At 37.0% G+C, this 16,462-nt stretch overlaps 3 protein-coding genes across 4 annotated transcripts; 2 read left to right on the forward strand and 1 right to left on the reverse strand.

The window, feature by feature from the left end:
- Window positions 1-10: 10 nt before the first annotated feature.
- On the reverse strand, window positions 11-3,946 carry LOC124305479 (ubiquitin carboxyl-terminal hydrolase 5). 2 transcript variants are annotated; one of them, XM_046764989.1, is made up of 13 exons: window positions 3,651-3,946; window positions 3,446-3,571; window positions 3,021-3,182; window positions 2,836-2,942; window positions 2,213-2,740; window positions 2,054-2,125; window positions 1,757-1,949; window positions 1,520-1,672; window positions 1,264-1,445; window positions 766-1,151; window positions 418-627; window positions 243-352; window positions 11-152 (listed from the first exon to the last, which is right to left on the reverse strand). In XM_046764989.1, exons 1-13 carry the CDS (start codon window positions 3,744-3,746, stop codon window positions 87-89), a joined length of 2,391 nt encoding a protein of 796 aa, XP_046620945.1. In that variant the 5' UTR covers window positions 3,747-3,946; the 3' UTR covers window positions 11-86. The 2 variants fall into 2 exon arrangements, with proteins under 2 accessions (XP_046620945.1, XP_046620944.1); XM_046764988.1 differs by having other exon boundaries at window positions 3,021-3,197; window positions 3,651-3,945.
- A 516-nt stretch (window positions 3,947-4,462) lies between these two features.
- On the forward strand, window positions 4,463-9,987 carry LOC124305484 (replication protein A 70 kDa DNA-binding subunit). Its single transcript, XM_046764999.1, has 13 exons — window positions 4,463-4,742; window positions 4,815-4,862; window positions 5,188-5,384; window positions 5,514-5,680; window positions 6,997-7,099; window positions 7,184-7,346; window positions 7,495-7,699; window positions 7,791-7,903; window positions 7,987-8,153; window positions 8,240-8,477; window positions 8,620-8,703; window positions 8,784-8,978; window positions 9,108-9,987. Exons 1-13 carry the CDS (start codon window positions 4,713-4,715, stop codon window positions 9,219-9,221), a joined length of 1,824 nt encoding a protein of 607 aa, XP_046620955.1. The 5' UTR covers window positions 4,463-4,712; the 3' UTR covers window positions 9,222-9,987.
- A 214-nt stretch (window positions 9,988-10,201) lies between these two features.
- LOC124306510 (ATP-dependent translocase ABCB1-like) lies at window positions 10,202-16,462 on the forward strand. The gene is made up of 19 exons (XM_046767336.1): window positions 10,202-10,355; window positions 10,434-10,491; window positions 10,767-11,131; window positions 11,215-11,386; window positions 11,831-12,151; window positions 12,214-12,438; window positions 12,530-12,655; window positions 12,736-12,939; window positions 13,030-13,200; window positions 13,364-13,525; window positions 13,674-13,778; window positions 13,920-14,081; window positions 14,155-14,259; window positions 14,392-14,757; window positions 14,905-15,146; window positions 15,244-15,403; window positions 15,528-15,722; window positions 15,819-16,172; window positions 16,248-16,462. Exons 1-19 carry the CDS (start codon window positions 10,225-10,227, stop codon window positions 16,437-16,439), a joined length of 3,816 nt encoding a protein of 1,271 aa, XP_046623292.1. The 5' UTR covers window positions 10,202-10,224; the 3' UTR covers window positions 16,440-16,462.

The raw sequence follows: 16,462 nt of genomic DNA on the forward strand, positions 1-16,462 counted from the left end.
TGCGTTGACATGATTTAGATTTTTATTTTATTGTTAAATTTTGGTGTACGATAAAAAGTTTTTACAAAACATGCCCATTCAAATTTCTATTCGATACGTTGATACAGGTATAAGTAGCCCAATTCCTTTGGTGGATTTTCAGATAGTGCAACCTGGAATGTAGATACAACTCAATGAAATACGCTGCACATTATGATTTTGGTAGAATACAAAAGAAATGTCTCAGAAGACATAATGCTCACCTTTTCATCGTTGAATATTACCCAGCGATTATCTTTCAGCAAATGACAAACGTAGTGGCCAACCATAGTTGAGGTACCCATATGAGAAATGAAACCAACTAATTTGTATCCTGAATCAAAATGAAAATTTAATATTTGACTCGATACTTTAAGTCATGATTAATGCATAACTCACGTTCATTTCCATCTCTAAACGCAGCATCCTGCACCGGACCTTCTTCTGTGTCAGGAGCATCCAGTTCTGCTTGGTGACTGAAAATCCAGTCTGCTGCGCGTTCGAGATTGTTATCGGTTGCTTTCAAAGCCTTAGTTGCTTGTTCTTTGGTGAAACCCATGCTCATCACCATTTGGAGGGCTTCTTCGTTCGGTTTGAAGTCCGTTTTTCCTAAAATTAGAGATTTCATTAATTCAAATCTCTTGGCTTTTCGACACGCTCATTTCTTTTTACAACTACTGAATAATTCACCATGCCAATGTTTCATAACCGTAATTAATCATTTTGAAATTTCACAGAATTACTTGCCTGCCTTCATGTCGATACCCGGAGGCACAAATGGATCTGCAAAATCGGAATCTAGGATATGCTCCATGAGCCAGTTAGTTGCGGCTTCCAAGCCTCGATTTTCCGTGAAGAATAACGATCTCTTGCAAGCTTCTGGTGGAAAACCCATATCCTTCAACTGTTCGAGAATGGCTTCATCGAAAACAGGAGGTGGTGGTTCAGAGCCGGCAAGTTCCGGTAGCAATTCTTCTCCACTTTGTAATCCCAGCCCACGAAGCATACTTAAATCCAACTGATCTGGCATCTCGATAGCAACGTCCAATTTAATGGGGATCCAATCTTCTCTCAGGGTGAATTTTTTTAGATGAATAACCAAGTAATCCGGAAAACTGGCGAGACTCGTGACCCTGTGAAAGTAGTTCATCTTATCAGTGCCATTGTTTAAAAAAAGTTATGTACGTTTGTGCGAACAAAGTATAAAATAAGCTAGATAAATGTTTTCTAAAAAATAGACCGTACTTGCATGCATTTGTTTTCTGGTTTAGAGCTGTACTATAAAATTGTTCTACAATTTCAGGCTGGGTGAACATCTCCAGACACGATGAAAGTTTTATTCGAGGTCTGACGATGCTGTTGGAATCCATCTTTTGACCCTTTGCTTCTACTTCCTTTTTCTTTGCCTCAAAAGCAGCGACTTCTTCCTGTGAACACGAAACTAGCGGCTCATGGATCGCAACAATAGCGTGATAGACAAAAAATTGTCATAAAATCGTACCTGATTTACAGCTGCTTTGAGCGGAATGGGAAGTGGCAGCAAATATTCGGGACGATGGGTGTACTTAACTTTGCCAGATCCTCCACATTGATATCTTTCCTCCACTTTAAATTTAAAGCAATCTGCAGGATTGGCTTGATGACGGCTATTGCGCTACTCAACAGAAAGTTACTTAATGATTCGATTATTAAAAAAAGTGTGCTCTGGTTACAGATTCTGTAATCATCTAATAATTACATCTAAAAGATCTATCAGCCGGAGGAAAAATTCTTGTGCATCTTGCTGATGGTTGGTTGAAAAGTCCGGATGACTACGACCGACAAGAGTCTTGAACATTCTCGGAGGTATGCCTTGGCGTCGTTCGTCTTCTGAGCCAGACGGCGGCTGAACAGAGTACTTCCCAGAGACTAGACCCACTCCTAATTTTGCCCTGATAACATTGCTTCGTTATGTATGCGTACTTCCAAAGATATCTTGTATTGTTTAGTGATAACTATTGGGCATGATCAACGAAGCATACTTTGCAAAACTTACATTTGTGTATTAAAATCGTTTGCAGGATCATTGCCAGACTGTTGAAAAAGTTGCGGAGCTCCCTCAACATATCTGTAATCGTACAACGGAGCACACAGTAAACAAATTTGTCAAAGAGAACGAATTCGACAGACTAGGAGTTTATGGTGAAGAATTTACCTTTTTATAAAGTCAGGTATAGTGAACACCATCTGCATGACGCTATTCAGATAACAGGAATTACCCAAATTAACGAGTCCCGTGTATCCAGGGCCGTAAATAGCAGTTAATTTGCTCGCAGCCTCCTGAAGTGCTACCCATTCGTCAAATTTCTGATTAAGGTCCAACTCTAATTCGACCATAGATTTATCAGTCTTCTCCATATGGGTAATATTGATGCCCCAGTGTGCTAGATGCGTGATAAGATGCGGATCTTCAACCATGTCATCTTCATCGTAAGAAAAAACATCCCCTTTTCCTTCTTTGGTGATTGTTCCGAGCTTAACAGCCAAAGGGTGGCCCGTGGTGCGATAGTGTTCAATGGCATGATCATTCCCACCAGTTCCGTCATAAAACTTCCGCCCGCAGAGTATTGACCCATCGGTTAAATTGAGCCATAGGTTCGTGGTCAAATCACAGTTCTCACATTTCCAGCCGCTTGGAGGAATCTTCTTTCCATTGCCCAACTGTTTTAAATTTGCCGCATGCCTGGATAATGAAAAAATAACCTGGTTTAGCCTTGGTAATAATAATTCAGTACATGTAAAGCCAACATTATCAATTTCGTCAGTTTTGTCTATTACTTTGAAACTATTCTCGCTTCTCCGTCCCAAGTTCCAGCTAAGGCTTCTGTTTCTGCTAACTTTGAGGCAGACTCTGCTTCCAATAGAGATTTTATGGCAGTTTTAACCTGGCGAATAATTTAACGATTGATTTAAATTCTTCACTGGATACTGCTTATTTCCGCACTACTTAATATAGCACATACTTGTTCAGGCAAATCATCCTTAGGATACGGTATTGTTACATAATTGGGCAATATAACAATCTCGTAGGATTCATCATACTCGTATTTTTTAGTATCCGGTGTGAATCCTCCCACAACCCCGATCGCTAAACGGGTTATTTTTTTCTCAGGACCATCCCCTTGCTGCTCGGCAGGTATCTGTAATACGTTATAGATAAATAGTTGGAAAAATAAGTGCCATAAATGTCAGTATCCAGAAGTGTATTTTTAATTGTTGTTTCACCATCTGTTTCCACTGCATTCAACGACTCTCGTAAATATATTTAGAGAGAGACTTATACGTTATGCCTTGAAAACTTAGCCCTAACATTTTGGAATAAATTTTGCAGAATGTAACTGACGTATGGTAAGCTATAATTGAAAACAAGTAAAGGAAGCATACTTACTTCTTTTTTTGATCTCTTCAAGCGAAGAAATACAGGGTTATTGGTCCTTTGATAGTAAGCATCGACATGATCCTGACCTAGTCCCAAATATGTTGTAAGATTGAGGTAGAGTCCATTCGGCGATTCCTTGTATAGAATTTATACGATTAGACTTGATTCGGAAAAATGAGAGGTACAGTGCGATAGAATAAAATATGAAACTCACTGGTGTGTCAAACGAGAAAACACATTCATCTTTATATATTTTGTCTCCCCGCTGGGGTATTTTTATTTTATTTAAGTACTGTACTAGCTCGCCCATCGTGTCAAACAGTAGATCTAATTTAATATACGTGGGAAATTAATATCAGGAGGATTCTTTACGCACTAGACAGTCCGTAGTTTCATTCTTTTTGTAAATATGATGAATATAACCAACAAATATCTAGCCGGCCACAATTGATGTCAATGATTTGCGTTAATCAAGGGGAAACCGATGTGGAACCGGAAATCAACAGTCAAGCGGCGTTTTACTGCAACACATAGTTATATGTAATAGCGAATGCGAAACCGTTGGCTATTCATTCCCGAAATTAGCTGGCAGGGCTAAAAACTTCCTATGATAGAGATACAGCTACTCCCGAATTCAGCAGTGCAAAAGAAATAAGAGATTGCTGACAGCACTGGGAGCTAACACCCGTATTCATAGTCCCTCCTTATCTCAAGGATAAAGAACGCCTTGATGAAGGCTTCCTTGAATCTCGAGGCGTCCTCGTTTCATAGTCACAACTTGGCTCTCCCTTCCAGAAGGAAGACATATTTAGGGATATGTGATTGCTTATAGTGGTAAAACTGCAGATGAGAGTGTATAACCTCAAAGAAGTTAACCTGTAAACTGGCTGTGATCGCGTCATACGGGTCATAAGTGCACAGACGCCAAGCGCAAGCGCAAGCGTTGGCTACATGAAACGAAACAGCCAATCGCAGTGCCGAAGGTTTCCTCAAGGAAGATCGAGATCTGCCTTAAAAGAAGGAGGCCAATAAGACTAGTTATTCTGTCGAGGAAGGTCTATGATATGTGAAATGAGGAACACGGAATACTTGTTATTTCATTGTTTGGCGCGAAACAACTTGTCCGGTGTCTTCGAGGCACGCTTCACCAACCTCACTTCCTTTACGTTTTAATGACACTGAGCAAGTGAATCTCGTACTCCGCATCACGGTTCTTCAAACTTTCAGATATTTTTTGAGAATTGAACAGGTGACCGCTTCTCGTTATCCCGGAAAAATGTACGAACTTAGTGAAGGAGCCTTGGACGTAAGTTTCCTGACGTATCTTATTAACATATTCGTGTAATAATCGTTCATGTCAATGAATTTTTTCCCACAGCAAATCATGAACGGTGTCGAGGTCGAAAAGCCGATTTTACAGATATTGGTGAGCAGATCCATTCAATATTATACGTGATTCATACACTGGATACCCATAAAACAGAATTTCATTGTTAACCATCTGCCAACAGTCACCTGAAGCATCAATCCACCAATACTCCAAAATAATAACGATCGAACAGTCGCTTAATCCAAATACTTCATTTCATTCTAATACAATTGAGATTGAATTATTCTTTTAACTATTATGATACATCCTTGAAGTAAAGCGCCTTCGTTGTCTCAGATGTTTAATATTTTGTTTTCAAACTTCCCCTGTTCTATCTACTATTTCTGGAAATTCTTGTTTCGTCATAATTCTTTTCTTTCAGGGACACAAAAAGCTGCAATCGGCGAGCACTCAGGAGCGCTATCGCCTCCTAGTTTCAGATGGCAAAAGAATTAACTCATACGCGATGTTGGCTACACAGCTAAACTCGCTGATTACCAACGACCAACTGACAGAGTTTTCCGTGTGCCAAGTTAATCGATACGCAATTAGTATGATCAACAATTCAGGAACACAGAAGTAAGTTCACAGGAAAACAAGTGTTACATGTTCTATATCACTAGTTTTTTTTATTAGAATCGTCGGACATATTTTTTCATGGATTACTGATGTTTTTTCTGAATTTCGGTTTACTATTTAATCAATCAGGAGAGTGATGGTCATACTCAACATTGACGTTAAGGTTCCGGGCACTGAAGTGGGCTGCAAAATAGGAAATCCTACCCAGCAAGACGGCAATGTACAGAACGGAGATTCTACTCCTGCTGCCCGATTAGCAGCGCCTGTACCAAAAACTAATAATTCCTCAAATTCTGGTAAACCGTGAAAAACACTTGTGTTATTGCATGAATCAGAATCGTCGGTATTATCCAATCTTAATTAAGGGGTTAGATGGGTTTCAAAATTTCAAAAAATTGAATTTTTTTTTTTGCCCATCTTATAATTGAATATGTTGAGAATATTTCTTTAAAATTTTAAAACGATGCGAGTCATATTCTAAGAGATATAGCCTTTGGATGTTTCACCCATCAGGCTATAACCGAGCGTGAGGCAGGTATATCGAGGCAGCTGCTTAGCTATTGTTCGTTTATTTTTGTGATGCGAATACTAGGCTTAGGACTTGCCGGATGTAAAAAATTCTGTGGTTTGATGGATATAAGTTCCTCATTCTTGAATGCATCAACGTACAGTTTTTATGTTGATAAAATACATGAGTGCGTCATAACTGTTGCCGAATCAATTTTGTTGTCTGCTGCAAATCAAGAAAAAAAATTAACGTGTGATGAAAATAATGTTGAAGATACGACAGATGTTACCATGCCAGGTGATGGCACGTGGAAAAACGTGGGTTTGCATCATTATACGGTGTAAGTACGATTATTTACATGTTATTTGAATGTAAATCTTCAATCGCGTTTTCGAAACTACATTTTTGAAATCGGTAGTCACGATTTCTCGAAAACTTATGAACCGATCTCTTTCAAATTTTGCACACTTCTTCAAAATAACATTATCTCGTGCTTGAACGAAGGAATTTTTTTTTTTTTCTATTCCAAGTAATTTTTCAAGGCCATGAAGGGTGCAAATTTTACTCAAAATAAGGGTTTTTTGTTTTCAACACCGCCAAAAATGTAATTTTTGTTTTTTTTTTTTTTCCTTCGTCCAAGCACGAGTTTTAAACATCCACTAACAGAAAATTTTTGGTTTTTGCATTTCAGATGAATCTGTCATGAGTTATCCTGACTATGCCGAGAGAACTTTTTTTTTGAGGGGTCATAGCAGACGACGTGTCCACGCCTTAATTTTCAATATTTTTCAATGAAAATTTCACAAACTACTTATAAAATATGTATCTTTTATGTGTTAAATTGATGGAATGAAATATTCTGTTGATTAAATAAAAAAAAATTCATAAAAATGTACCTATTTTGAGCTTTTGAAACCCACCTAATCCCTTAAATACTATTTTGATACTGTTAAACACTAAAAGATTCATATTTACTTATTTCTTTTTAATTAACCTTTTTATTCTTATGTTATGCTATGGCGAAACACTATTTTTTTTTTTTTTTTTTTTAAACTGAATTTGTAGTCATTTGGCAAAATTATATATAAATCTCACTTTTAATAGTTCGTCCTGGAAGACAGCAGCAATCTTATCTTAATGATTCAGTATCCTCTGGTGCTGGTATCTCAACTACACCGATAGAAGCCCTGAGTCCTTATCAAAACAGGTAATCATGTCATTTAGCAGTTTTAGTTTTTGTGGTATAAAAAATATGCAACTACAAATTGAAAGTTGTGTATTTACTTAACAGGTGGGTAATCAGAGCTAGAGTAGCCAATAAGTCAGCTATAAAAACGTGGAGCAATGCACGTGGCGAAGGTTCCCTCTTTTCTATGGATTTAGTCGATGAGACTGGCGAGATTCGCTGCACTGCATTCAGAGATCAATGTGACAAATTTTACAACATGATCGAGGTATGTTCAGATTAACTCATTTTCATGCAATCATTTGTGACTACTTGTGACTACACATTAACTTGTGACTAATATCAGTTGTTATAGTAATGTAATATAGTGTTAAAATTATTCAAATTTTTTGTATCAAGTTTTTCTTTCTTACTAGTTTGGCAAAATTTACTACATTTCACGTTGTCAACTGAAGCCAGCGAACAAGCAATTCAGTAATTTGAAAAATGAATACGAGATGACAATGACATCCGAAACAGAGGTTGTTCCTTGTCACGACGATTCTGACGAGATCCCAACAGTGAAGTACGATTTTGCACCAATCAGTGAAATTGATGGGAAGGAGCCGAATGCAATAATTGGTATGTTTTTGTTATTCCCATTTACGGGCCTGTGTTAAGAAATGAGATATCAAATATTTTTTTACTCGTACTGGTATATTCTTTTTTCTAGATGTGCTTGGCGTTTGCAAATCTTGTAGTGATATCACAACTGTAGTTGCGAGGACTACAAGAAAAGAGCTTAAGAAGAGGGATGTCAATCTTGTTGACGAAAGCAATACAATGGTACCAGAAGAATTTCTAGCATATCACCACAAGTTCAACATACCTAGTAAAACTGACTAATTGTCACATCTTATTCAATTCAGGTTACTCTCACATTATGGGGAACCCAGGCGGACGAGTTTGATGGATCTTCTAATCCTGTTGTTGCCGTGAAAGGTGCACGTCTTGCCGAATTTAATGGTGGAAAATCTCTGTCTACCCTTAACTCGTCAGTGCTCCAGATTGACCCAGACATTCCCGAAGCTCATAGGTACAAACTATCAATCTTCCGATTCCCATAGCAACAGATTTGCACACAATGAGACAGTTTGAATGAATATCATTGTTACTTATTAGGCTCCGTGGTTGGTACAACACAACTGGATGCACAGAGAATGTGCATACCATTTCTAAGGGGTTGGGCGGTGGCAGTGGGGGAATGAATGGTCCGTGGTTGACGTTCAAGGAGGCTAAAGACATGCAGCTGGGCTGCAGAGAAACTCCCGACTACTTCATCGTCAAGGCAACTATCAATATGATAAGGACCGAAAACTCTCTTTACAAAGCGTGCCCGACCGATGACTGTAAAAAAAAAGTAAGTAACTCGTGATACTGATGAAGCACGCACATCTGGAAAAATTGCCCTTAAAAATGTCACACTTTGAAACAAATGCCTCAGTGAAAGAATAATATACCCAAATGTAGCCCAACAATAATTTTTTTTTTCCATACAACAGCTTATCGATCAGTCCAATGAAATGTATCGTTGTGAAAAGTGTAACAGGAACTATCCAAACTTCAAATATCGACTGCTGGCCAGTGTGAGTATCAAATACAATATTAGTGTGTCAATTTCTAAGAGTGCAGTCTTGTGACTCAATCATGAATATTCTTGTCTCAGATCAATCTCGCAGACTGGACAGACAACCAATGGGTAACCGCGTTCAATGAGGAGGCTGAAAAGATTTTGGGAATGACGGCACAAGAAATTGGTGAATTGAAGGATAATGATGATGAAGCGTTTCTTGAAAAGTTCGGTGAATCTGCTTTCAAAACTTTCCTTCTCAAATTGAGAGTAAAAATGGAAAACTATAGCGTAAGTCATTCAGCTTCCATTCAAATTTGTAGGTTACTTTTTCAGGATACCAAATATAATTTTTATCCAGTTCTAAATTGGAACAACTGTTTTTCAGCACCTAAGCTTAGATGCCATTTGTTTTTACAGGATGAGAACAGATTGAAGTCCACCGTAGTGAATGTGACGCCGCTGGATATTAAAAGCTACAACAATCATCTGATCGCGCAAATTAAAGAACTTTCCAACATGGGCAAGGCATAAATTTTTAGCCCAAGTTTCGATTACTTAAATGTTGAAACATTATTGTAAGGTATTATTATTATTATTATTATTATTGTTATTGTTATTTTCACTATACCGAGCTTGTAACAGCGGTTTGTACAATTTATGCAATGCTGATTCGGTTTAATGTTATCAATATATTAAGTTAATTTATATAAGTGTCCCATGAATATTGCTACTCTAATGAATATTTTTAATTGATCACCAATATTCCACGATCTTTGCTCTATGTGCTCGAATATATTGTACCATTTATAAATACCGTATTGTTCCGAATATACCCCGAGGTTTTTTTTTTTGTTAGCATCCGCCAAAATCGTCCTCGTCTTATATGTAGTTAACTAAGAAAAACTCCCTCAAATACTGTCTTAGAATTGGGGGTTGGCTTGTACTCTGAACAATACGGTACATATATTTACTCGTATACTTATTAAAATAAACTTCGAATTTTGCTGTAAATTTGGTCGTATTTTAACTCGAGATACGTGAACTGAAAATCGGCAGCTATGAAGAATGTTGGCAGTTATGCTGAGGTCTGATTAGCCTGGAAATTTTCGTAGGCTCACGATCAATGATAATAACTCTAACACCCCTAATACATTTATGAGAAAGCAAGTTCTGGAACTGGTAATATTTCGTATCAAGGTCGTTTTTTTTTAATTTATGGGCATATTACTAAATAAGAAAACTTGAGAAAAATGATTTTAAAATGTTTTATAAATAAAAAATTGAAGTTAAAGGAAAATTAAAGAAGGGAATTAAACATTTTTGCTAGACAGATATTTTGCTACAAAACTGATCATATCTGATAATCTTAATTCAGCAAGTCACTTACTACATTCTGATAAGCTTATGTTTCTGACTATAAATTGACAAAGTTATTTTTCTATATCTTGATAGTGTACTGATATGACACGTGTTGCTTGGAATATCTCGTATAATATAACTTAGTATACTGTCAGTCGACATTGACAAAACAATCATGAAGAGTTCTAAAAAATTGAAACTAACTCTGCCAGATGAAAAACGTGCAACTGAATTTCCTAACACAGATCCCATTAAAATAACAGGGTTTCGAATTAACGAACACACAATTGATGGAACTGAGAAAAGGTCAGTTATTTTGAATAATAATGAAAAGCTTGTATTACTTTATACATTGTACTTACGTTTTTACACATTAATTTTCAGCCAAACAACAGAGTTAACGAAAGCCACAAAATACCGACCAATTGCATATTACAAGTTGGTAAGTATTTTATTTACTATGACTTGGTTGTTCCACCTCCCTGGTAAAATTTACCCTCTAAATAAACTGCTAAAGTGCCAATGTAATTAGGATGAGGTGCCTTATTGCGGGTAAATTTCATCAAGAAGATAGCGAATAATCGGAGTTCATTGGCAGATTTTATTAATTGACATAATTTTATATTGATTCTCATTACGAATTACCCTCCCACTAATAATTCAGTCAGACTATCGAATGACTAGGTATCTCTATACATGTCAGATTTTCTTTTACAGTACAGATACACTAATGCTTTGGACAAGTTTCTTCTCATTATTGGTGGCATTTGTGCCATCGCCACTGGATGTTGTGCACCAATTAATACACTGCTATTTGGCCAGCTCGTCGGAGCAGTGGTAGATGCAACGCTAACTGCTGATTCCACAGGGCTCATGGATGCAGTTATATTATTTTCGATAGGGAACGTCAGTGTCGCTACTTTCTTGCTAATATTTTCTTATGTGAGCATTGTTATCTACAATTACGTTGGGCAACGTCAGATATACCGAATCCGGAACATGTACTTTCAATCTGCTTTGCATCAAGAGGTTTCATGGTATGACTTAAACCCAAGTAGCGATATAGCAAGCAGATTGGCAGAGTGAGTACCGTTACAAACTATTAGTTGATAGAGTCAATCTTTGCTATTATTGATGTCACAACTTATATATAATGTTTTAAAAGGGATATAACTAAACTAGAAGATGGAATCTCGGAAAAGGCCGTTATGTTCATCCACAATATGAGTTCTGTTGTAAGCTGCTTTGTACTAGGATTTGTAAGGGGATGGGCACTCGCTCTAGTCTGTCTCGTCACATTCCCTATCGCAGTCCTAATAATGGAGACAATTATGAGGGTAAATATTCCAATTTAGTTTTTACAGGCAATTTGACACTGATAAACTTTCTCCACTGACCCAATTTTGTCTTTTCGTCTTGTACTGTATCACGTATTACGTTACATGGCATAACTCAAGCACGTTTTGCAGCTTATCTGAACTTAAGTATTGATTGGAGTTATCATATGAATAACAGATTAAATCTAACATTTTTCCATCGGCATAATACACAAAATTCACATAATCTAAAACATGACTATATTTCACTTATCGCAGGATATGTGTTATAAGATATCAGAATAATATTGCCAAGTTTTCTTTGGTATTCCGCGAAAACTACAATTGTCTTATGGTATTTTAATACTGCTCTTTATTCCGTAGTTATATATATATAAATGATAACTTTTATAATACTTTATTCTACCTTTAAAATAAAATTACATATATATGAACATTGTTTAGATAACTTCTCGGTTGTCCCGCCACGAAATTGAAGCGTACGCCAAAGCAGGAACAATTGCTGAAGAAGTACTATCAGCAATGCGCACTGTGGTTGCATTTGGAGGGCAAAAGCTAGAACTCAAAAGATATGCCGAAAATTTGTCGTATGCGTATTATAACAACGTAAAGAAAGGTTTTTTTTCTGGCCTGGGGTTTGGATTATCGTGGATCTTCATATATTCTAACTATGCATTATCATTTTGGTTTGGCGTTGGACTTGTTATCGAAGAAAGAGGCCTTGATGAGAGTGAACAAACTTATAATGCTGCTAATATGATCACAGTAAGTTGTTTTAATAAGCCACATTTGTTTAACAGTCTGAAGGTTCATGAAAAACTTCACAGATATTCTTTGCCATCCTGATGGGTTGCCAAAACTTCGGAACAGCTTCGCCATTTATTGACGCTTTTGGAACCGCTAAGGCAGCAGGTTCTAAAATTTTTGCTGTTATTGAGAGAAACTCTTCTATTAACAGTTTGTCGAATGATGGTAATAAACCAATGGAGATAAATGGACAAATCGTGTTTAAAAATGTTCTTTTCAAATATCCTTCGAGACCAAATGTTGAGGTTTGTTATCATTGGCTCGCACAAAATTCTTCATTCAATGACAACATTTACGCTATGGTACAACTGTATATACTGAAAGTCTTAATAATAGGTATTGAAGAGTTTAAACCTCAGGATCAATCCTGGAGAGACTGTGGCATTAGTAGGTGGATCAGGATGCGGTAAATCAACTTGTATTCAGCTTTTACAAAGATTCTACGATCCGTCCGAGGGGCAAGTAAGTTTGCACTCCAATATCGTCATACTAGGAACTTTGTCTGTGCAGTTCTTGAAAATTTAAAGACGTTTATCTTTCAGATTCTCTTGGATGGGCATGACTTGAAAGATCTGAATGTGTCATGGTTGAGAAGTAACATAGGTGTTGTTGGTCAGGAGCCTGTGCTATTTGGTACAACTATTGCTGAGAATATTCGTTATGGAAAAATTGATGCAACTGACGAAGAGATTACTGCTGCAGCTAAGAAGGCAAACGCTCATGATTTCATCATAAAATTGCACAAGGTAAATGTTGTAAGATGTCTCATACATACTAAGTCTCAATTTAATTGAATTTTGACTTAAAATTGAAATTTAAGCTTCTGTTGGTTTCAGGGATATGATACATTGGTTGGTGAAAGGGGAGCTCAAATTTCAGGTGGACAAAAACAAAGAATCGCAATAGCCAGAGCGATTGTACGAAACCCAAAGATCTTGCTCCTTGACGAAGCTACATCGGCTCTAGATACACGCAGTGAAGCAAAAGTACAAGCTGCACTTGATAAAGTAATTCAATTTATTTTCTACGTGTAAATGGTTGCGACATTACACTGTGCAACAAAATCTGATTCAAAATAGAGAAAATACCATTACTTGATCTATATATTATAAGATGAAAGCATGATTCATTTAAAAATAAGTGTAATATTTCAACGTTATACCATTTCAGGCAAGTGAAGGAAGAACTACAATTATTGTAGCGCACAGACTATCTACAATAAGAAGTGCAGATAAAATTATTGTACTTTCTAAAGGCTCAGTGGTAGAGCAAGGGAATCACAATGAATTAATGGCATTCAAAAAACATTACTATGAACTTGTTACTACGCAGGTGAGTCTCGTGTTACAGCCCAGATAATTGAAACTAGCGAAATGCTGATAAATACCTTACACTATTATATACTTTATGAGATTAATGATACTTTTGTCATCTTCCTGTCAATTATTTTACAAGATTTATCAGTGCTTTACTACTTTAGATATATGAAAGCGAAGAAGCTGACGGGGCAAATATCTTACTCAGTTATGCAAAGGATAACGACAGTGATGACGAAGATGATCAAAAAATTGTTACGAATGTAAAGGTGGGTTTTCTTTCTTCAAGTTGTACAATAACGAACGTTACTCAGTATCGGTTATTACCTAGTATAATTCAGTCTCCTTAAATGATAAGTTTCTGTACATAAGCATTGATAATTCTCGTTGTTGTTGATCATATTTTATAGGATTTTGAAACAGAAGCTATAGACACAGGGAACATCTCTATCAGGAACGTTATAAAATATAACATGCCTGAAATTCATTATATTATTATCGCATGTTTGGCATCTATTATTGTCGGCTGTGCTCCACCAGTATTTGCTATCCTGTTTGGTGATATAATCGGAGTAAGAATCATGTATACGATTATGTCCTATCTTAAAAGCAAACTCATTGGTATTCATGAATTGATTATTACAGGTTTTATCATATTCCGATACTGAGCAAATTAGAAGCGAATCCAACGTTTATTGTCTATACTTCGTAGGTATTGGTTTCGCAATTGGGATTGTAACTTTCATACAGGTAAATTATTCTTGATTTCAATATGATCTGATTCCGTCTAATGTCACTGAATAACATTGATTTTAGTTTGATCTTCTTAATTTATAAGAAAACTTCAATTTACATCTATGATGATGAAACTAAACATTGTAGATATTTCTTTTTGACTTCGCTGGTGAACGACTAACGATGCGTATGCGTGAGTTAGCTTTCGGTGCAATGTTAAAGCAAGAAATGGCTTGGTTTGACGATACTAATAATGGAACTGGATCTCTGTGTGCAAAACTATCTGGCGAAGCTGCTGCTATACAAGGTGCAACTGGACAGCGAATCGGTGTCCTAATACAGTCAGTCAGTACAATCACGCTCGGTCTGACCATTTCCATGTATTATGAGTGGCGATTGGGACTGGTTGGTCTTGCATTTATGCCATTTATTCTCGCTACTATTTATATGCAAGGTATCATGATGGCACACGAAGCTCTGAAGTATCAGAAATCCTTGGAAGATTCTACAAAGGTATATTAGACAATAGTATAATACTCCTTTCCTAGCCTAGCTGCAAAATTTTGCTGGGTTTGATTCTCTGTAAAATATTCTATGGTTTATAATTTCAACTAATGATTTATCCTTTTTTTCACTTTGAAGTTGTATTCGTTCTTCTAGATTGCGGTTGAAGCAGTGACCAACATTCGTACAGTCGCTGGACTTGGAAGGGAGGAAACTTTCCAGCTGGCATATGCAGAGGCAATGAATCCATCTTTCCAACTTGCTAAAAGAAATACCCACTATCGTGCTTTGGTATTTGCCTGTGCCAGGTCTATTGTTTTATATGCGTTTGCTGTTGTTATGTGGTATGGCGGGACGCTAATTAATAACGAAGGACTAGACTATCCCATAGTTTTCAAGTGAGTCAACAAGTCACTGAGAAACTTGAATGGTACACGTATTTATTTGATTTGATATATTCGTAACGTATCCGATCAATTATTTATTTTCAAAAAGGGTTGCCCAAGCTCTCATCATGGGCACTGTGATGGTCGCTAATGCATCAGCCTTCGCACCAGATTACCAAAAGGGTTTAATTGCAGCTGCCAAAGTTTTTGCGCTATTTAACAGAAAACCAAAGATCGTGGATCCAGCTAACCCCCAAGAAACGAAGCAGGTGAGCATATTTTAGAAGCGTTCAACATCAGTTTTTGATTCTTTTTTGGGCACACCATCCGCAACTTGATTTATCAACTTAAATTTTACTTCACAAGACTTTTCACATGCCCAAACTCTTTCAGACTGACATGGGTAAAGTCGAATACAACTCAGTTACATTCGAGTATCCGACTAGACCAGGAATCACAATTTTAAAAGCTTTAGATCTTGATGTTCCTTCGGGAAAAACAATTGCCTTAATTGGATCAAGTGGATGTGGCAAAAGCACAATTATTCAATTGCTTGAACGATTTTATGATCCAAATTCAGGCACTGTTGTAAGTTATCTTACGTTTCAGAAATCAATGATATGAACATTAGATATGTTGAACTGATGTTAAAGTTTAGGTAATGAGTAATGCGTTTTTCTTTAGGAACTGGATAACACAGATATTTCATCTGTGACCCTTGTTTCCTTGAGATCTAATTTAGGGATAGTATCACAAGAACCATCGTTGTTTGCCCGCACAATTGCCGAAAACATTGCCTACGGCGATAATTCACGACAAGTTCCGATGGTAGATATTATCAGCGCCGCTAAAAAAGCCAATATACACGAGTTCATCCTGTCTCTTCCGCTCGGATATGACACCAAGCTCGGTACTAAAGGTACACAGATTTCCGGAGGTCAAAAACAAAGAATAGCTATCGCCAGAGCTTTAATAAGGAATCCCAAAGTTCTTTTGCTTGATGAAGCAACCTCTGCTCTCGATATGGAAAGTGAGAAGGTAAGATTTTGTAGCCATACTCACTGAAAATACGGTTATTCATGGCATTTATTTATTCTTTACACCCTTGTGCAGATTGTTCAAGCAGCACTGGATGAAGCGAAAGAAGGTAGAACTTGTATAACTATCGCACACAGACTTTCTACTATCCAAGATGCAGACAAGATATGTGTATTGGACCAAGGTGTTGTAGTGGAAAGTGGAACGCATACAGAGCTCGTTGCTAAAAAAGGACTGTACTACAAATTACGTATGTTACAGGGATGAGAAATAAAGGGTTGCATTTATAA

The sequence above is a fragment of the Neodiprion virginianus genome, chromosome 5, assembly GCF_021901495.1.
Source record: "Neodiprion virginianus isolate iyNeoVirg1 chromosome 5, iyNeoVirg1.1, whole genome shotgun sequence".
Taxonomy (NCBI): Eukaryota; Metazoa; Arthropoda; class Insecta; order Hymenoptera; family Diprionidae; genus Neodiprion; species Neodiprion virginianus.